The following is a 22,212-nucleotide window of genomic DNA, read 5'->3' as shown; positions in this document are numbered from 1 at the left end:
CCCTGCCCAGCGAGGAGGCAGCCTAGTCACTGTCTGCCTGCAGAGGCTTTGCTGAGCTGCTGTGGGCTCCACCCAGCTGCTGTATGATCTTCCCTGCAGTCCTGTTTATATGGGTGTAGTTAGAACTGCCTTGGCAATGGTGACCCGCCTCTGTTATGGCAGACTCTCTCTATAGTGGCAGGTTGCCTCAGCAATGGCGGGTTGCCTCAGCAATGGTGGGCTGCCTCAGCGATGGTCAGACTGCCTCCGTAGTGGTGGAATATCTCAGTAATGTCGGATGCCCCTCTCCCACAGAGCCTGACCATCCAGGGTTCAGCTGTGCTTGCTGTGAAACTCAACCCAGAGCGTTTTCAATTATTGTTTTTTTTGTGTTGGGGGGGGCGGTGGGACCAGCCGAGCCGGATCACCTGGCTCCCTGACTCAGAGTCTTTTTTTTGTTGTTGTTATTGAGCAGTCAACTCTCTCCCTGTTGAAAAGGCGCCAGGATCTCCCATGCTGCGACTCACTGGGCCAGCTGAAACGGCGGTGCTGAGATTCCTGGCGGTTTTTTTTGCCTAGAATCTCCTGGCCTGGCTCGCTATTTCAGATAAATGGGCGACTCTGCTGTCTCAGGGCTCCAATCGCCAGCTAAGAGGGCACCCAGACCAGTGTCTTTTGTACGGAGAACCACCACGCCAGGGTGCAGGCAAAGCAGCCGCGCGGGCCAAAACAGCCGCACAGGCCGAAACAGCCGTGCTGGCGACCCATGGGGCTCCTCCACCTGGGAATCTCCTGGTCTGTGGGCAATAAATATCCATCTGGAAATGCGGCATCCACTCACCCTCTGCACTTTCACTGGGAGCTGTACTCCTGAGCTGTTCCTAGTCGGCCATCTTCCCCCAATCCCCTACAAATAGTATCTTATAACCCCTTATTTTAACCTGACAAAAACAACGCTATTTGCATAAACAAACAAGTAAAATGAAAATGAGCAACACCTCTACGCCTTCACTTTATCCTCCTACGTTTTTACATTTTGTTGTTTCTATAGATATCTTATTGTACTATGTCTTGAAAACTCATTACAGCTAGTGCTCGACTTACGACCACGATTGGTTCCGACAGACCGGTCGTAACACGATTTGGTCGTAAGTTGAGTAGGCTATATGTACAGTACTGTGAAATGATGTTATAAAAATCTTTAAGTCATATTTTATCATAATTTTCTTTGTTCATTTTATGCCATTTGTATCATTTCTACACCATTTAGTTTCTTATTTTTACATTTGTCAGGTTTAAGTAAAACACTACATTACCAGTACAACTGGTTTAATATTTGCAAAACATACAAAATTACAAAATACAGGTGCATACAAAAATACAAAATACAGGTGTAAAAAATACCATAGGAAATATTTTCCCAATTGCAAAACATATCAAAATATATAAACATGTATGAAACATTTTATTGACCGCTGGTGCTTGGCTGCAGATCATTGATGTCGTCATCTGAGGCAGCAGGTGGGGTTACCGGAGTTGGTTTTTTGATAAACACGGTGAGCTTTGTCTGAATTTTATGTTTCTTTTTTTCTTCATAAATTTCACAATATGGACGAAACACATCGTGTGCCATCCATCCAATCCTTGCAAATCGTTCGATGTTTGGGTCCATTGCTTCGAAATGTATAAGAAGTTTATTGGGAGGGGTTTGATGAAAAATATCCAAGACACAAAACACAAATTGCTGTACTGAGTCTGGGATAACAGTTGAAATGGTACACACGGAGATGGTAGTGCTGCCGGAAGCTGGTCTGCACTGTCGTACGCCCAGCTGGGCAACGTTTGTGCTGCCAGACGCGGAGCAGTCGTGGCTAGTGATTGTGGTCGTAAAGTCGAATGGTCGTAAGTTGCATAGGTCGTAAGTCTATCAATACCTGTATAGTTATTATTCTTGATTGGTTCATCCTTTATTCTTTCCATTTAGAGTAAGAGTAGTTTACACACTACAGTTACAGCATTATAATATTCTGTGTTTTTCTCTGTACTTACTATTGCCAGTGAGTTTTGTACCTTCAGGTGCATATTTATTGCTCATTAATGTCTTTTCCTTTCTGACTGAAGTACTCCTTTTAACATTTCTTAGGACAGATCTGATGTTGATGAAATCCTTCAGCTTTTGTTTGTTTGAAAAGTCTTTATTTCTCCTTCATGTTTGAAGGATATTTTCACTGGATATACTATGCTAGGGTATACGTTTTTTTTCTTTCAGCACTTTAAATACATCATGCCACTCTCTCCTGGCTTGTAAGGTTGTCACTGAAAAGTCTGCTGTGATGTATTGGAGCTTTTTAATCATTTTAATATTTTTAGAGAGTTTATATGCAATTTATTACATAAATTTCAAAAGAACAATGTTCTTATTTGTGTTTCATTCTGATTCTTATTCATGGTGGCTTATGTTCTTGTCTTCATTGGAATTTTTATTGCGAGCCCTTGCTTTGTATGAAGGAAGGGAACCTTTCTGTGTGGAAATTATGCACAACCCATATTGAGGAAAGGGCTTGTCAGAGAATTCTTATATTTTTCCCTTCCAGTCCTCCTGAAGTAAAATGAACCTGAAACTACTTTTCCACTTTAAAAGATACTTTGTTAACAAATAATAACTATATATTTATGAGTATAAAATGATGCTTCAATACATATATACATTCTGAAATCAGCAAATTGGCCTAATTAATGTATCAATCACATCATACACATATTATGTATTATTTGTAGTAGAATTATTTTTCATTTTTAAATTTTTATTTTATATTTGGAAATGTACAAGGAAATTATTATTGACTATAGTCACACTTTTGTGCTGTCAAATACTAGATCTTATTTATTCTTTCTATTTTTTGTACCCATTAACAATAACCACCTTCCCCCGTGACCCCACTACTTTTCCCAGCCTCTGGTAACCATCATTTTACTCTGTATCTCCATGAGTTCAATTGCTTTCGTTTATAGCTCCCACAAATAAGTGAGAACACGTGATGTTTATCATTCTGTGCCTGGCTTATTTCACTCAACATAGTAACCTCCAGTCCCATCCATGTTGTTGCAAATGACAGGATCATTCTGTTAAAATGGCTTAAATCTAAGCCATTTTAACTGGAGGGAGGTGATATCTCTTAGTAATTTTGATTTGCCTTTCTCTGATGATCAGTGATGTGTGCCTTTTCATATGCTTGTTTGCCATTTGTATATTTTCTTCTGAGAAATGCCTATTCAAATATTTTGCCCATTTTTAAATTGGATTATTAGATTTTTTTTCCACAGAACTGTTTGAGTTTCTTATATATTCTGCTTATGAATCCCTTGTCAGATGGATAGTTTGCAAATATTTTCTCCCATTCTGTGGGTTGTGTCTTTTCTTTGTCTTTCCTTCACTGTGTACAAGCTTTTTAACCTGATATGATCACATTTGTTTATTTTTGCTTTGATTGCCTGTGTTTGTGGAGTATTGCTCAAGAAATGTTTGCTTAGACCAATGTCCTGAAGATTTTCCCCAATGTTTTCTTCTAGTGGTTTCATAGTTTGAGGTGCCTGTGCTTGTGGAGTATTGCTTGAGAAATTTTTTTCTCAGACCGATGTCCTGGAGACTTTCACCAATGTTTTCTTGCAGTGGTTTCTTAGTTTGAGGTCTTATATTTAAGTGTCGAATCCGATTTTATTTCATTTGTGTATATGATGAGAGATAGGGGTCTAGTTTTCTTCTTCTCCATGTGGATATCCAGTTTTCCCAGCACCATTAATTGAAGAGATTGTCTTTTCTCCCATTGTATATTCTTGGCACCTTTGTCAAAATGAGTTCACTGTAGGTGTGTGTATGTGTTTCTGGATTATCTGTATGGTTCCATAGGTCTATGTACCTGGGGTTTTTTGTTTGTTTGTTTGCTTTTTGCCAGTACAATACTGTTTTGATTACTATATAGCTCTGTAGCATAACTTGAAGTCAGGTATATATGGCTTTTATTATGTTAATGTATGCTCCTTTTATACCCAGTTTTTTGTGGGTTGTTATCACTCTTCCACTTTTGTTCTTTTTTCTTAGGACAGCTCTACCTATTCTGCATCTTTTGGGGTTCCATATAAATTTTAGAATTGCTTTTCTATTTCTGTGAAGAATGTCTTTGGTGTTTTGATAGCTATTGCATTGAATCTATAGTTTTCTTTGGGTAAAATGAAAATTTTAACAATGTCTATTCTTCCAATTCATGAACCTGGAATAGCTTTACATTTCTTGGTGTCCCCTTCAATTTCTTTCATCAGCATTTTACAGTTTTTATTATAGAGATGTTTTACTTCTTTGCTTATTTTCTAGGTATTTAATTTTAGGTATGGCTATTGTAAATTAGATTACTTTTTATTTCTTTTTCAGATTGTTCAGTGTTGGCATATAGAAATGATACTAATTTTTGCAGGTTGATTTTGTGTCCTGTGACTTTACTGAATTTGTCTCACAGTTCTCATTGTTTTCTTGTGGAATCTTTATGTTTCTCCAAATATAAGATCATATCATCTGTAACCAAGGATAATTTGATCTCTTCCTTTCCAATTTGGGTGCCCTTTATTTCTTTCTCTTGTCTGATTGCTTTAGCTAGGATTTTCAGTACTATGTTGAATGACAGTGGGGACAGTGGGCATCCTTGTCATGTTCCATATCTTACAGGAAAGGTTTTCAGTTTCTCCGCATGCAGTATGATACTTGCTGTAGTTCTATCATATATGGTTTTTATTATGTTGATCTTGTAGGTGTGCTTTGTGGGTCTGTCATATATGGCTTTAATTATGTTAATGTATGTTTCTTCTATACCCAGTTTTTTGAGGCTTGTTATCATAAAAGGATGTTGAATTTTCTCAAATGCTTTTTTCAGCATTAATTGAATTGATCATATGGTTTTTCTCCTTCATTTTGTTGATATGAGGTATCACACAGATTGATTTGCATATAGTGAACCATCCTTACATCCGTCAGACAAATCTCACTTGGTCATGATGAATGATCTTTTAAAAATGTTATGGAATACAGTGTGCTTGAATTTTGTTAGGAATTTTTAAATCAACAGTAATCAGAAATATTGGCCTATAGTTTTCTGGTTTTGGTGTTCCATTCTTTGTATTCATGAATTATCATCATTTAACTCCCACTTATAAATGAGAACATGCAGTATTTGGTTTTCTGTTTCTGCATTAGTTTGCTAAGAATCATAGCCTTCAGTTCCATCCATGTGCCCACAAAAGACATGATATTCTTTTTTATGGTTACATAATATTCCATGGTGTGTATTACCACATTTTCTTTATTTAATTTGTCATTATGGGCATTTTTGTTGATTCCATGTCTTTGCTATTGTGAGCTGAAACAAAGATTTGTGTACATGTGTCTTTATGGTAGAGTGATTTATATTTCTCTTGATGTATACTCAGTAATGAGAGTGCTGGGTTGAATGGTAGTTCTGCTTTTAGCTCTTTGAAGAATAGCCATTCTGCTTTCCCAATGGTTGAATTAATAGACACTCCCACTAACAGTATATAAGTCTTCCCCTTTCTCTGCAACTTCACCAGCATCTGTTATTTTTTGACTTTTTAATAATTGCCATTTTGACTGATGTGAGATGGTATCTAATCGTGGTTTTGATTTGCATTTCTCTAATGGTCAGTGATGTTGAGCTTTTCCTCATATTTTGTTGGATGCATGTATGTCTTCCTTTGAAAAGTGTCTGTTCATATCCTTTGCTCACTTCTTAAATGGTGGTAGTTTGGTTTTTTTCATGTAAATGTGTTTAAGTTTCTTATAGATGCTGGATATTAGACCTTTGTCAGATGCATAGCTTGCAAATATTTTCTTCCATTCTGTAGGTTGTCTGATTACTCTGTTAATAGTTTCTTTTGCCTTGCAGAAGCTCTTAAGTTTAATTAGATCAAATTCCCCAATTTTTATTTTTATTGTGATTGATTTTGGTGACAAAAAAAGAGATTTGTCATGAAATCTCTTCCTGTTTCTATGTGCAGAATAGTATTGCCTAGGTTGTCTTCCAGGTTTTTTATAGTTTTGGTTTTGCATTTAAACCATCTTGAGTCGATTTTTGTATATGGTGTATGAAAGGGGTCCAGCTTCCATCTTCTGTATATGGCTCCCCATTTATCTTAGCATCATTTATTGAAGAGGGAGTCTTTTCCCCATTGCTTGTTTTTGTTGGCTTTGTCAAAGATCAGATGGTTGTAGGTGTATGGCCTTGTTTCTGGGCTCTGTATTCTGGTCCAGTGGTCTATGTGCCTGTTTTTGTACCAGTAGCATGCTGTTTGGGTTACTGTAGCCCCTTAATGTAGTGTGAAGACACAATGTAATGCCTTCAGCTTTGTTCTTTTTGCTTATAATTGCCCTGGCTATTTGGGCTCTTTTTTAGTTCCATATACATTTTAAAATAGTTTTCTCCTAGTTCTGTGAAGAATATCATTGGTAATTAGCTAGAAATAGCATTGAATCTGTAAATTCCTTTGGGCAGTATGGCCGTTTTAATAATTTTCACTCTTCATATCCATGAACATGAGATGTTTTTCCATGTTTTTCCTGACAATTACAGTGTTAGAATTTTTTGTGTGTGCTTACTATTACCAGTGAGTTTTTCTTTCACATGATTTCTCATTGCTCATTAACATTATTTTCTTTCAGATTGAAGAACTTCCTTTAGCATTTCTTGTAGGACAGGTCTGATGTTGATGAAATCTCACTGTTTTTGCTTTTCTGGAAAGGTATTTATTTTTCCTTCATGCTTTAGGGATACTTTTGGCATATATATTATTCTGGGGTAAAAAGATTTTCTACACTAGTATGTGTCATGCTTCTCTTTCCTGGCCTGTGTTTGCACTGAAAAGTGTACTGCCAGATATACTGGAGCTCTGTTGTACGTTATTTGCATCTTTTCTCTTTGTACTTTTAAGATTCATTCTTTATCCTTGACCTTTGGAAGTTTAATTATCAACTGCCTTGAAGTAGTCTTCTTTGGATTAAATCTACTTCATGTTCTATAACCTTCTCATACTTGAATGATGATATCTTTCTCTAGGTTTGGGAAATTATCCTTTCGAATAAACTTTCTACCATGATCTCTCTCTCTACCTCATCTTTAAAGCCACAACTCTTAGATTTGCTCTTATGACACTATTTTCTAGATCTTGTAATCATGCTTCATTCTGTCTTACTCTCTTTGTCTCCTCTGACTGTATATTTTCAAATAGTTTGTCTTCAAGCTCACTTATTCTTTCTTCTGCTTGACCAATTTTGATCTTAAGAGACTCTTATCCTTTCTTCAGTATATCAGTTGCATTTTTTAACTCTAGAATTTCTGCTTTTCTATTATTTTCATCTTTTTGTTAAATTTATCTGATAGAGTTCTGAATTCCTTTTCTGTGTTATTTTGAATTTCATTGGGTTTTCTCAAAACAGCTATTGTAAATACTGTGTCTGAGAAGTCACATATCTCTATGTCTTTAGTATTTGTCCCTGGCGCCTTATTTGATTCTTTTGGTGATGGCATGTTTTCCTGTATGTTTTAGATTCCTATAGATGTTCATTGTTGTCTGGGCATGAAGAGTTAGGTATTTATTCTAGTCTTTGCAGTTTGGGCTTGTTTGTTCTCATCCTTCTTTGGAAGGCTTTTGACATATTTGAAGGGACGTGGACCCCAAGCCCCATAATGCTATGGGGACTCACAGAGGCACTGCCTTGGTGGTCTTTGATAAGATCCGGAAGAATTATCTGGATTATCAGGCAGTGACTCTTGTTTATTTCTCTATTTTCTCCCATACAAATGATGTTTCTTTCCATGTGCTGAGCTGCCTGGAACTAGGGGTGTGGTAATGCAAGCACCCCTGTAGCTATCACCACTGGTACTGTGCTGGATCAGTCCAGAAGCCAGCACAGCCCTGCATCTTACCCAAGGCCCACTGTAAGCAATTACCTGACTACTACCCATGTTCCCTTAAGACCCTAGGGCTCTATAATATGTCGGTGGAAAAGCCAGCTAGGTTTGTGTCCTTCCCTTTAGGGCGGTGAATTCTCTAGGCCCTGGTTGGGCCTGGAGGTGTTGTCTGGGAGCCAGCAGTTGGGGCAAAAAACCTTACAAATGTACCTGATATTTGATTTGACTGCAGCTTAGCTGGCACTCAAACCACAATATAAAATACATTATGCTCTTTCCTTCTCTTTCCACAGGCAAAGGAGTCTCTCCCTGTGGCCACTACACCACCAACCCATTGAGTTTTCTGCCAGGCCACTACTGATATTCACTAAAAGGTCAAGGGCCCTTCAGTCAGGTTGTGGTGAATGTTTCCAGACTTGGAAATTGCCCTTCTGGACAGTGGGCTCCCCTCTAGTCCAGGGCACGTTCAGAAATGCTATCTAAGAGCTTAGGCGTGGACTTGAGTACCTGAAGTACCTGCTTGTTGCTCTACTCCACTCTGGCTACGTTTATACCTAAGGTGCAAGACGAAGTTTCCATTACTTTTCTTTCTGTTTTTCTCAAGCAGAAGTCTCTTCCCATAGCCACCATAGCTGGGAACGTACTCTCTCACACCTGAAGCCAGCAAGTCTCAGAGTCTCACCCTGGGCCCGTGGCTTCCTACCTAGGTATCACTGCTGGTTATTCAGGGCTCAAACGGTTCTTTAGTCACCAGGTGATGAATGCTGCAAGGACTGGGTTTGTCCTTTCAAGCCAGTGGCCTCCCTTTTGGTCCAGAGTGTGTCTGATAATGTAGTCTATAAACTAGGGCCTGAAATGGGTGCTTCATGACTGCTCTATGTTACTGTGCCTGAGCTGGCATCCAGGATGCAAGACAAAGTCCTCCTTACTCTTTGCTCTCCTCTCCTTAAGCGCAAGGAAGGAATCACTTTTGTTGCCGCAAGTTAAGCTCTCTGGGGTAGGGGCAAGGGTGGTGCAAACATCCCCTTAGCTGCCCCTGCTCATGTCTCCCTAGGTCATGTGCCACCCTAGTCCACTGCCTCTAAGCCCAATCCAGCACTAGGAGTTACCTAGGAGTTGCAGTCCTTGTGTCCTAGAATACCTTTCAAATTTACTTATGACCTGAGAGCACTTTGGTGCTTGGTGACGATGCTTGCCAAGAAACTCAAGTTTTGGCCCCTGGGATGTGTGATTTCCCTCTGGATCATTGGATGATGATCCAAATGATCCTTCCTTGCATGGGTGCCGACTAAGTCCAGTGCAGCTTTGCTGTCCACTGTGACAGGGCATCCCTGCATTCAATGCAGAGTTTCCCAGTCACTTTGCTTTGCCTTTCTGAAGTGCATAGACACCATACTCTGCAGCCACTGCTGGGATATGGTGTAGGGGTTGTGTTGGCAATTTGGGACTGTCTTGCCTGCCCTCTTCAGTGCCTCTTTCAGTGATACGAAGTTAAAACCAGGTACTGTGATTGCTAACCTCATTTTTGCTTCATGGTGAGGTGCTTTTCTGTGTGCAGATAGTTGTTAAAATTTGATGTTCCTGGCTGGGGAGTGGGATGAATGGTGTAGCCTTCTTTTCTACCATCTTGCTGTGCTCCTGATATAATTATATTTCCTGTGGTGAGAAGATTTGTGCTGATTTCTCACTGAGGAATTTTTTGAATCAATCAGTGTATTAGGAGAAAATGGAGTTTATTTATTGGTGTAGTATATCACATTAATAGATTTTCTGATAATGACTTATTTTTTCATTTCTGTGATAAATGCTACTTGGTTGAGATGGGTTTTTTGTTTTGTTTTGTCTTCTGTACAAAGCTGGGTTTTACTTCCTGAGATAGGTCTAGGATTTTCTTCTTTCATATTTTCCTCCATAAACTGTGTGTGTATGTGTGTGCATGTGCATGTGTGTGTAAAGAGTGAGAGAGGGCAAATTAATTTAACAATCCTGAAATCTCAGAAGCTTAAGACAACAAATATTTGTTTCTTGCTAATAACAAATCTGCTTCACAGAACTGAATGAAATTGAGACCCAATATGGTTTCGATGTATCCCTACCCAAATCTCATCTTGAATTGTAGCTCCCATAATTCCCACATGTCATGGGAGGGATTTGGTGGGAAGTAATTGAGTCATAGGGCAGGTTTTTTTATTGCTGTTCTTGTAATAGTGACTAAATCATAAGATCTGCTGGTTTTATAAATGGGAATTCCTCTGCACATGCTCTTTTGCTTGCCACCATGTAAGACGTGCCTTTGCTTCATCTTCCATCATGATTGTGAGGCCTCCCTAGCCATGTGAGACTGAGTCTATTAAACCTCTTTTTCTTTATAAATTACCCAGTATCAGGTGTGTATTTATTAGCAGCATGAGAACAGACTAATACATCTACCTTTTATCATATACAAAACTTAACTCAGGATGGATTAAAGATTTAAATGCAAGACCACAAACTATAAGAATCCTAGAATAAAAACTAGGAAACACCATTCTGGACATTGGGTTGGGAAAGAATTTATTACTGTCCTCAAAAGCAATTACAATGAAAATAAAAACTGAAAAGTGGGACCTAATTGATCTAAAGAGCTTCTGCACAGCTTCAGCAGAGCAAATAGACAACCTACATAATGGAAGAAAACAGTCACAAACTGTGGACCTGACAAGGGTCTAATATCCAAAATATATAAGGAACTTAAGCAGCTCAACAAGCAAAAGACAAATAACCTCATAAAAAATGGGCAAAGGACATGAACAGATGCTTCTTAAAAGAAGACATACAAGTGGCCAACAAACATATTAAAAGTGCTCAACACCATTAATCATCAGTGAAATATAAACCAAAACCCCAGTGAGATACCATCTCACACCAGTCAGAATAGCTATTGTTAAAAAATTTTTTTAAAAAAGATTCTGATGAGGCTGTGGAGAAAAGGGCATACTTTATACACTGTTGGTGAGGATGTAAATTAGTTTAGCCACTGTAAAAAGCAGTTTGGAGATTTCTCAAAGAACTTAAAAAACAACTACCATTTGACCCAGAAATTGCATTACTGGGTACATATCCAAAAGAAAACAAATCATTCCACCAAAAAGACAAAATCACTTGCATGTTCATCGCAGCACTATTCACAATAGCCGAAGACATGGAATCAACATAGATGCTCATCAAAATGGTGATCTGAACAGAGAAAATGTGATACACATACAATGTGGAATACAATGCAGCCATAAAAGGAATGAAATTATGTTCTTTGCAACAACATTGATGCAACTGAAGGCTATTATCCGAAGTGAATTAATGCAGGGATGGAAAACCAAATACCACGTTTTTGTTTATAAAGGGAAGCTAAACATTGGGTAGTCATGGGAATAAAGATGGAAATAATTGACACTGGGGTCTACTAGAGGGAGGAGGGAGGAAGGGTGCTAGGGTAGAGAAACTAATTGTTGGGTACTATGCTCAGTACCTAGGTGATGGGATCATTCATATCCTAAACCTCAGCATCACACGAAGTACCCAGGTAACAAACCTGCAAACGTACCCCCTAAATCTAAGATAAAAATTGAAAAAAAAAAGTTAAAAAAATCTGCTTCAGGTGGGACATCTCTTCAGATAAGATATCCTCTTATCTGTTTTCATCTTATGATGGATTCTAGATCTCTTTAGCAGAAGATCTCAAGGATGGAGAATGGGCTTTTGACTTCTTCAGCCAAGAAGTGACCATGGGCAAAAACTAGTCACATGGCTCCACCCAGCTCAAAAGGGGATAAGAAATACAGTCTTTTAAGTTCTCAGGAAGGAAAGAAGCACTGTATGTTGGAGAGCACAAGTAATGTCTACTACTTAGTGTAAATTTGCACCTTATGAAGGCAGATCTGCTGTTTTAAATTTTTAAGAGACTTTTCTTCCCATCCAAATCCCTGACACAGATGCTACCTTTGCTGAAGTATTTATGGTCTATCTATACTTTCAACTAGAGTAGAGAGTTTTAAGAGCTCATGTTTCATTCAGGGATCTCAGTTCCATCTCTGTGCTTCACAAGAACCCAAGATCTATGCTTCTGTAAGTAGCTGTTAATATCTAAGTCTTTTATATACTGATGTAGGTTATACTTTTAGGGCAGCCAAGGCATTAATGCCTGTTATATAGTAGGAGTTCCCCTCACCCCAGTTTTGACTCCTAGGGATTCCTTCATTCCTTGCACTTTTAAGTTTTTATGTAGCTTCTAACTTAAAGGAAATTATAAGAACTCCTGTATATCACTTATCCAGATTCACCAATTTTTTTACATTTTGCTAATTTGTGCTTGCGCACACACACCCTCTCTCTCTCTCTCTCTCTCTCTCTCTCTCTCTCACACACACACACACACACACACACACACACACACACACAATTTACTAAGGAAAATAGAAGAAAATCCTAGAACTGTCTCATGAAGAAAATGTTATGTCAAATCCAGCAGTACTCGAAATAAATCAAAACAGAGTCAAAGCATTTTAACTTTGTGAATCATGTTTTTAAGTATTTTCTTTGTTTTATAATGCTCTGACATCTTGGTTTCTTGCTAATCCTGGAAAAACTGTCCCTCCCAGGGATAGCTAATTCCTAAAGATAGTAAATAACTTGCCTTCCAGTAAGCCTTTCATAAGCAAACCAATCCAAAGCCCATAGCTTCAACTATATCCTTTATCTAGCTCTTAAACACCAAGCCAATATTTTCCCTGCCCTAAATCACCCCAGATCCAGGCACTGGACATTTAGGGACCACACCCAGAGCTTAGAGTCTGCTTAGATTATTTAAACTAGCCAGTCTTAAGCTGAAGGTCCCCAGATTCTAAGTGAAGTAACTAAGGAATGGAAAACCAAACATCGTGTGTTCCTCATAAGTGGGAGCTAAGCTATGAAGATGCAATGGCATGAGAATGATAACAATGGATTTTTGGGGGAAAAGGGTGGGAGGGGACGTGAGGGATAAAAGATTACAAATTGGGTACAGTGTACACTGCTCAGCTGATGGGTGCACCAAAATCTCAGAAATCACCACTAAAGAACTTGTTTATGTAAACAAACACCACCTGTTCCCTAAAACCTATGGAAATAAAAAATAAAAATAAAAAATTGAATGAAAGCCTAATAAGAATCCTTAAGACACCTTCAAATTGTGTTTTATAACACATAATGCTGAGTGACAAAAGCAGCTTTTGAAAAGATTCACATGGTTTGTTCTCATTTATATATAAAGTTTAAAATCTGAAAAATACTATTCTAGATGGTGAAGGGATGTATAAAAATGTGGTAATTTAACTAAAGTTTATAGTGATAAGTTCTAAATGTATAATGTTGATTATAATGTAGGGAGAGAGGGAAGGAAATGAGATTGGGGGTGGTAACATATGAGGCTTTACCTAGATATGTAATCATCTTCCTTTAAAAATCAGATGCAAATACTATAACATTAAAATTTGATCAAGCTAAGTGGTAGGTACATGGATGTACCTTATATTTATGGCAGTAGTTTTCTGTGTGGAATATTTCACAACCAAATCAAGAGTTAAGAAGGTAAATTAGAAAGCTGTTTGGTAATTTAGGTGAAAGTTGATAAGAGTATGGTTCAGAGCAGTAGTCTGGAAAGGAAGAAAGAGAAATGAATATTTAGGCTAAACAGAGAGATTGATTGGATTGGGGCATGTTAGTATTGAAGAGTCCATAATACCTTACATGGTGTTGCAACCACTGAGATACAGGTTACTCAAGAAAAGCCAGTTTAAATACAAGACAGGAATATATTTTCTGCCATGTTGCATTTGAAGTATCTATGGGACCTCCTGGTGAAGGTATAAGACTGAAATTTGAATACATGATTCTGAAACTTATGAAGAAGTATGGATAGACTATATGGATATAGGAATCAACAAAATTATAGATGCTGTTGTAAACTATGTAGTATGTGAGCCCATGTAAGTGATAGCAAAGTGAGAAGAGGAGCAGAGAAAGGAGGCTGAAGTCCTAAAAAACATTGGCATTAGAGGGTTGAAAGAGTAGGGGAAGTCCAAAGGGTAGGTAGGGTTGGAGACATACAGAGGAGAGCCATGAAAATGCTGTTTCACAGAGGTCTATAAAGTTAAAAATTTCTGGGAGATAATATTTGGTGGCCTTATGTACAGCAAAGACATTCAGTAAAATAAGGATTAAGAAACATGTTTATTGAGTTTTGCAAATAGGAGGTTACTTGTTAGCAAGCATGATTTCAGGCAAGTGAGGACTGGAGGAAGAAGCCAGATTAAAATGAGCTGAGGAGTGAAGGGCATAGATTTCTCTTTTAGAAGCATCACCAGGACCAACATTAACAGTATAATTGTCCTAAATATCACTACTATCAATAGTGATAATCCTTTTCCCCATTACTGCCTCAATTACTGTCCTGTCCATTGGCCTATTTGTAATTCTTTTTCTCTTTCCTCTGCTTCTCTTTTCTCTTATCCATCAACCAGACATATTTATGCACCCCTACAACATTTGTTTGACTGTGTGTACAAGATAAGGCTCTTGCCCTTGAGGGGTTTACTTGATGGTAGAGAAGGCAGGCATGCAAAAATATATCTTTACTACATGCCCTTTGTGGTAGTCATTCATATAGTTCACTACGTGTTTACAACTCTCTTCCTCTTGCCACCTTAGTAAGATTATATTTCCTTGCTCCCTGTAGCTGAGTGGGGCCACATGTTTTATTCTGGTCAATGAGTTGTAAGTTAAAGAGATATATGTTACTTCTAGGTTGTGCACTTAATTGTTGGAGTGAAATCCTCTAGAGCAGATATGGCCAACTACAGCCTGTGGGCCAAATCCAGCTGTAGCCTGTTTTATAAATAAAGTTGTATCGGAACACAAATGTCCCTATTCGTTTACAAATTTTCTATGGCTGCTTTTACACTACAATGGCAGAGAAGTTCTGACAGACTCTGTATGACCCCCAAAACCAGAAAAAGTTTGTGGACACTTTCTCTAACACAATATATAGCTTATCCTGTTGCTCCATACAGAGGTAGGGTAATGATGTGTACACGACCATGTAAAAGTCTATAGGTGGTCAAGGAGGAGATACATTGGAGAAGACTAAAAGCGTTAGAAACTTTTCTTGGAAAAGCTATAACTTGAACTGTTACTTGAAGTAGGATGAAATAAAATAGAAAAACAAATGTCGTCCTTTTTTCCCTGAACCTCTGGATGTTTTTTATTCATTGTACATTACCATTTCCAAAGTGTGATAGTCAAAACTGAGTAAGAAAATTCATCCAAAACTTGAAAATAGACAAAATGATGACTGAATACCTTTGCAAAGTCATACTGGAGTATTGGCGATATACTTATAGTGCCTGAAGATTGATTCTCTAGGTCAGTGATTCTCAAAACTCTCAGAATCCTGTGGATGACTTGTTAAAACAGAGAGCTGAGCCCCATCCCAGAGTTTCCAATTCAGTAGCTCTTGAGTAGGGCTTAAGAAATTGCTTTTCTACAAGATTCCAAGTGATTCTGGTGCCACTGGCCTGGGGAGCATACCTTGAGAACCATAGTTCTAGAGGAACATACCATTGTTTAACTTACTATTTTCTGATGATTAGGGAAAAGATTCTGTAAGCTTCTGTGTTACATGTTAACTTATAGAAGTTAACAAGTTGCTGGTGATTTTTGTTCAGTAGAAATGCAAATAATTTCTGTGCATTGAAAAAGATAATGCCCCCACATAGGACATTAACCTGCTTTGTATTTTAGCAATGTAGCAATTTTATTTCAGCATTCTTTCTTTCAGTGTCTGCACATACTAGTCTCTCAGATCCTTCTTTAAACAAACAGCTCTACCATCCCATTAATATCCCATTAATAAGTTAAGCAAATCTTTGTGTGAAATAAATTTTTGACATATTTTTATGGTTGTCATGATTTTTAACTTTTTGAAAATTATGCCTTGACAGGTTTGTGTGATCAAATAAGTTCCTGAAAAGCCAAGTTAAACAAATTTACACAGGATTCTTTTTTAATAATTATTTTTTAAATTGATACATAGTTACCCTGGATTCTTAACTACACACATCTCCCAGCCTTTAATTTGCTGTTTGAAAAGTAGTTGATGCAACATTTCACAAACTTATTTGACACTGGACACTTTTTTTACTCAAAATATCTTTAGAAAATACTGCCCTACATAGTTAGCATCAGTGATATCACAGTCACTACCACAGTCTCTAAAAGAAATATAAGTTACCTAACTGAATCTCATCTCAGTAGGAGAAGCATATTTTTAAAGATGAGGGAAGAGAGCTTTTATGTCACTTGGCACCAAGGAGGCCTCTATTCAGGGTGGGGAAAGGTTTTTGTCCCCTTTTTATTTATTAATACCAAGCAGGATGCCCAACACCCCATCAAAAGTCCTAAGAGATGACAGAGAAAAGTCCAATACATTTTTTTCTTGCCCAAGTCAAGTTTCTCATTGCCAGAAACCTTTCTTTCCCGCCCGGCAAAGTGTTTGTATATTTCTCCTTTTTCAGTGATGTCTAGGATAACTCTCCCACAAAGTTGGAGAACACTCACTAGTGGTTTGGGAGAAAAAGTAGCTGTGTCAGGAAATCTTGGTTCTATATCAGTAACCCTACATCATCAGAGGCCTGGATTGAGCCCAAACCCATGTTCCAACTATGGTTTCTCTTTCTGGAAAGCTCTCTTGTCATTTGGGGCTTTCCCCCCCCTAGAAAAGCTCTCACTTTCTCTCTCTACAGCCAACTGACTCTCTTGAGTGCTAACTAAAGTTGGAGAATTTGAGGATTGTGAAGATCGTCAGTTTGTGGTTTGCTTAGAAGAAAACCTAGTAGGGAATCATGTCTCTAAATCTATGAAGTAGAGAAACTGCTCTTCTTAAGTGGGCAAGGACCTGGAAGACTGTTCCTATGGATAATTGTGTGTTATTCCAAAGCGAATAAACCATGTAGGTTTCTATTTGAAGTACCCAGAAACATTTCCACCAAATAGAAGTGTGAGGTGGTCCTTCTAACCTTTAATTTAGTCACCTCTTCTCTACCTGCTAGAATATATTCTCTCAGGCAGCTTTTCCCCAAATTTTGTCAATGTAGAGAACTATTGAGGTTGGTAATCTTACTGTTAGTGGGCTCCACAGAGAAGTATGGGGATCTTAGCATCCAGAGTTTACACTCACATCGCTGCCCACCAGGTCCCTTGATGTTATGCTGACTGGAATAAGCCCTTGCTATATGATTCCCTCAGGGGGGTCTCCACGACTCAAAACTGAACCCTGTTTCTTTTTCCTAACTACTATCAAATTACCCCATACTCACAGTGATGTAGGTCAACTCCATGTAGGCAAACATTCCTATATTTCATCAATCATTTCTTCCTCTTTTTAGCTTACTGTTGACTGCACAAGCAAGGCACTTTTCATAGTATGTTACAGGATTTGCTCTTTGGCTTGAAAAATGTTCTTGCAGTTCATTCCATTTACATGTGCGATGGTCACTGTCTTACATCTTTTTAACTTTAAACTTTTTATTTTGAGATACTTGTACATGCAGTTATAAGAAATAATACAGAGAGATCCTGTGTATTCTTTACCCAATTTCCTCTAATGCTAACATTTTGAAAAACTATAATGAAATATTACAAGCAAGATATTGATATTGATACCGTCCAGATACAGAACAGTTCCATCAGCACAGGGATTTATCCTCTTGCCATTTTATAGACATATCTACCACCTTATGTCCCATCACCAATTCCTGACCCCTGGTGATGACTAATTTGTTCTCTATTTCTAAAAGTTTGTCTTTTGAAAATGTTATATAACTGGAATCATACAGTATATAACCACTTAAGATTTGCTTTTTTCCAACTTAGTATAATTCTCTAGAAATTAATCAAAGTTGCTACATGTATAGTCTGTGTTTTTATTGCTGAGTAGTGTTCAATGATATTAACATACTGTCATTTGTTTAAATATTTAAATATTAAAGGCTATCTGGAATATTTTCCAGTTAGGGGGCCATTATTTTCCTGTACAAGTTTTTCTGTGAACTCAAGTTTCCATGTTATGAGTGTGATTTCTGGGTGATAAGGCAATTTTATGTTTTTTAAAGAAATTGCCAAACTGTAGTTTCATAGCTTCAGGGCTTACATTGAAGTCTGTAATCCATTTTGATTTGATTTTTCTATATGGTGAGAGATAGAGGTCTAGTTTTATTCATATATATATGTATATATATATATATATATATATATTATTGTACTTTAGATTCTGGGGTACATGTGCAGATCATGCAGAATTGTTGCATAGGTACATACATGGCAATGAGGTTTGCTGCCTCTGTCACCTATATCTGGCATTTCTCCCCATGTTATCCCTCCCCAACCTCCCTACCCCACCACTGTCCTTCCCCTAGTCCCCCCAACAGACCCCAGTGTGTGATGCTCCCCTCCCTGTGTCCATGTATTCTCATTGTTCAACACCCACCTGTGAGTGAGGACATGCAGTGTTTGATTTTCTGTTCTTGTGTTAGTTTGCTGAGAATGATGGTTTCCAGGTTCATCCATGTCCCTACAAAGGACACCACCTCATCATTTTTTATGGCTACATAGTATTCCATGGTGTATATGTGCCACATTTTCCCTGTCCAGTCTATCATCGATGGGCATTTGGGTTGGTTCCAAGTCTTTGCTATTGTAAACAGTGCTGCATTGAACATTCGTGTGCATATATCCTTATAATGGAACGATTTATAATCCTTTGGATGTATACCCAGTAATGGGATTGCTGAGTGAAATGGAATTTCTATTTCTAGGTCCTTGAGGAATTGCCACACTGTCTTCCACAATGGTTGAACTAATTTACACTCCCACCAACAGTGTAAAAGTGTTCCTATTTCTCCACATCCTCTCCAGCATCTGTTGTCTCCAGATTTTTTAATGATCGCCATTGTAACTGGCATGAGATAGTATCTCAATGTGGTTTTGATTTTCATTTCTCTAATGACCAGTGATGATGAGCACTTTTTTTTGTTTGTTGGCCTCATATGTGTCTCCCTTTGAAAAGTGTCTGTTCATGTCCTTCGCCCACTTTTGAATGGGTTTATTTGTTTTTTTCTTGTAAATCTGTTTTAGTTATTTGTAGATTATGGATATTAGCCCTTTGTCAGATGGGTAGATTGCAAATTGTTTTTCCCATTCTGTTGGTTGCCAGTTCACTCTAATGATTGTTTCTTTTGCTGTACAGAAGCTCTTAAGTTTAATTAGATCCCATTTGTCTATTTTAGCTTTTATTGCCAATGCTTTTCGTGTTTTAGTCATGAAGTCCTTGCCTATGCCTATGTCCTGAATGGTTTTGCCTAGGTTTTCTTCTAGGGCTTTTATGGTGTTAGCTCTTATGTTTAAGTCTTTAATCCATCTGGAGTTAATTTTTAATTTTTGTATAAGGTGCCAGAAAGTGGTCCAGTTTCTGTTTTCTGCACATGGCTAGCCAGTTACCTCAACACCACTTATTAAACTGGGAATCCTTTCCCCATTGCTTGTTTTTGAGATGTTTGTCAAAGATCAGATGGTTGTAGATGTGTGGTGTTGCCTCTGAGGCCTCTAGGCCTCTGTTCTGCTCCATTGGTCTATATCTCTGTTTTGGTACCAGTACCATGCTGTTTTGATTACTGTAGCCTTGTAGTATAGTTTGAAGTCAGGTAGCATGATGCCTCCAGGTTTGTTCTTTTTGATTAGAATTGTCTTGGCTATGTGGGCTCTCTTGTGGTTCCATACGAAGTTTAAGATTGTTTTTTCCAGTTCTGTGAAGAGGGTCATAGGTAGCTTGATGGAGATAGAGTAGAATCTGTAAATTACTTTGGGCAGTATGGCCATTTTCACAATATTGATTCTTCCTAACCGTGAGCATGGAATGTTTTTCCATCTGTTTGTGTCCTCTCTTATTTCCTTGAACAGTGGTTCATAGTTCTCCTTGAAGAATGTTGTTAGTTGTATTCCTTTGTTAGTTGTATTCCTAGGTATTTTATTCTCTTTGTAACAATTGTGAATGGGAGTTCATTCTTGATTTGGTTCTCTTTTAGTCTGTTATTGGTATATAGGAATGCTTGTGATTTCTGCACGTTGATTTTGTATCCAGAGACTTTACTAAAGTTGCTTCTCAGTTTAAGGAGATTTTGGGCTGAGATGATGGGGTCTTCTAAATATACAATCATGTCGTTTGCAAATAGAGGCAACTTGACTTCCTCCTTTCTTAATTGAATACCCTTTATTTCTTTTTCTTGCCTGATTGCTCTGGCTAGAACTTCCAATACTATGTTGAATAGGAGTGGTGAGAGAGGGCATCCTTGTCTAGTGCCAGATTTCAAAGGGAATGCTTCCAGTTTTTTCCCATTCAGTATGATATTGGCTGTGGATTTGTTGTCAATAGCCTTTATTATTTTGAGTTATGTTCCATCTATATCTAGTTTATTGAGAGTTTTTAGCATAAAGCACTGTTGAATTTTGTCAAAGGCCTTCTCTGCATCTATGGAGATGATCATGTTGTTTTTGCCTTTGGTTCTGTTTATGTGATGGATTACGTTTATAGATTTGCATATGTTAAACCAGCTTTGCATCCCCAGGATGAAGCCTACTTGATGATGATGGATAAGCTTTTTGATATTCTGTTGCAACTGGTTTGCAAGTATTTTATTGAAGATTTTTGCATTGATGTTCATCATGGATATTGGCCTGAAATTTTCTTTTTTAGTTGTGTCTCTACCGGGTTTTGGTGTCAAAATTATGTTGGTTTCATAAAATGACTTAGGGAGGATTCTCTCTTTTTGTATTATTTGGAGTAATTTCAGAAGGAATGGTACCAGCTCTTCTTTGTATGTCTGGTAGAATTTGGCTGTGAACCCATCTGGACCTGGACTTTTTTGGTTGGTAGGTTATTAATAGCTGCCTCAACTTCAGACCTTGTTATTGGTCTATTCAGGGATTCAACTTCTTCCTGGTTTAGTCTTGGGAGGCTGTAAGTGTCCAGGAATTTATGCATTTCTTCTAGATTTACTGGTTTATATGCATAGAGTTGTTTGTAGTAATCTCCAATGGTAGTTAGTATTTCTGTGGAATCAGTGATGATATCCCCTTTATCATTTTTTATTGCATCAATTTGATTCTTCTCTCTTTTCTATTAGTCTGGCTAGTGGTCTATCTATTTTGTTGATCTTTTCAAAAAACCAGCTCCTGAATTTGTTGATTTTTTGAAGGGTTTTTTTGTGTCTCTATCTCCTTCAGTTCTGCTCTGATCTTAGTTATTTCTTGTCTTCTGCTAGCTTTTGAATTTGGTTGATCTTGCTCCTCTAGCTCTTTTAATTGTGATGATAGAGTGTCGATTTTAGATCTTTCCTCGCTTCTTATGTGGGCATTTAGTGCTATAAATTTCCTTCTAGACACTGCTTTAAATGTGTCCTAGAGATTCTGATATGTTGTGTCTTTGTTCTTACTGGTTTCAAAGAACATCTTTATTTCTGCCTTCATTTCATTATTTATCCAGTAGTCATTCAGGAGCACATTGTTCAGTTTCCATGTAGTTGTGTGGTTTTGAGTGAGTTTCTTAATCCTGAGTTCTAATTTGATTGCACTGTGGTCTGAGAGACTGGCTGTTATTGTTTCTGTTCTTTTGTATTTGCTGAGGAGAGATTTACTTCCAACTGTGTGGTCAATTTTAGAGTAAGTGCGATGTGATGCTGAGAAGAATGTATATTCTGTGGATTTGGAGTGGAAAGTTCTGTAGATGTCTATTAGGTTTGCTTGGTGCAGATCTGAGTTCAATTCTTGTATATCCTTGTTAATTTTCTGTCTCGTTGATCTGTCTAATATTGGCAGTGGAGTGTTAAAGTCTCCCACTGTTATTGTGTGTGAGTCTAAGGCCCTTTGTAGGTCATTAACAACTTGCTTTATGTATCTGGGTGCTCCTGTATTGGGTGCATATGTATTTAGGATAGTTAGCTCTTCTTGTTGTAGGGTTTCTGCCCAGAGATTCACTGTGAGTCTGATGGCCTTCCCTTTGTGGGTATCCCAACCTTTCTCTCTGGCTGCCCTTAGCATTTTTTCCTTCATTTTAACCCTGGTGAATCTGATGATTATGTGCCTTGGGGTTGCTTTTCTTGAGGAGTATCTTTGTGGTGGTCTCTGTATTTCCTGGACTTGA

The 22,212-nt window shown here is 37.9% G+C and overlaps 1 protein-coding gene across 1 annotated transcript in view; it reads right to left on the bottom strand.

The window, feature by feature from the left end:
- Positions 1 to 1,444: 1,444 nt before the first annotated feature.
- The window catches only part of LOC108285056 (60S ribosomal protein L5-like), a 59,643-nt gene continuing 38,875 nt past the window's right edge, over positions 1,445 to 22,212 (bottom strand). Inside the window, exon 2 of the mRNA XM_037729059.1 lies at positions 1,445 to 1,850. Coding sequence (XP_037584987.1) covers positions 1,445 to 1,850 — 406 coding nt within the window. The remainder of the gene's footprint in view (positions 1,851 to 22,212) is intronic.

This window comes from Cebus imitator, unplaced genomic scaffold (assembly GCF_001604975.1).
Source record: "Cebus imitator isolate Cc_AM_T3 unplaced genomic scaffold, Cebus_imitator-1.0 Scaffold289, whole genome shotgun sequence".
Lineage (NCBI taxonomy): Eukaryota > Metazoa > Chordata > Mammalia > Primates > Cebidae > Cebus > Cebus imitator.
The sequence above is the reverse complement of the archived record's forward strand: the minus strand, read 5'-3'. Positions and strand labels throughout refer to the sequence as shown.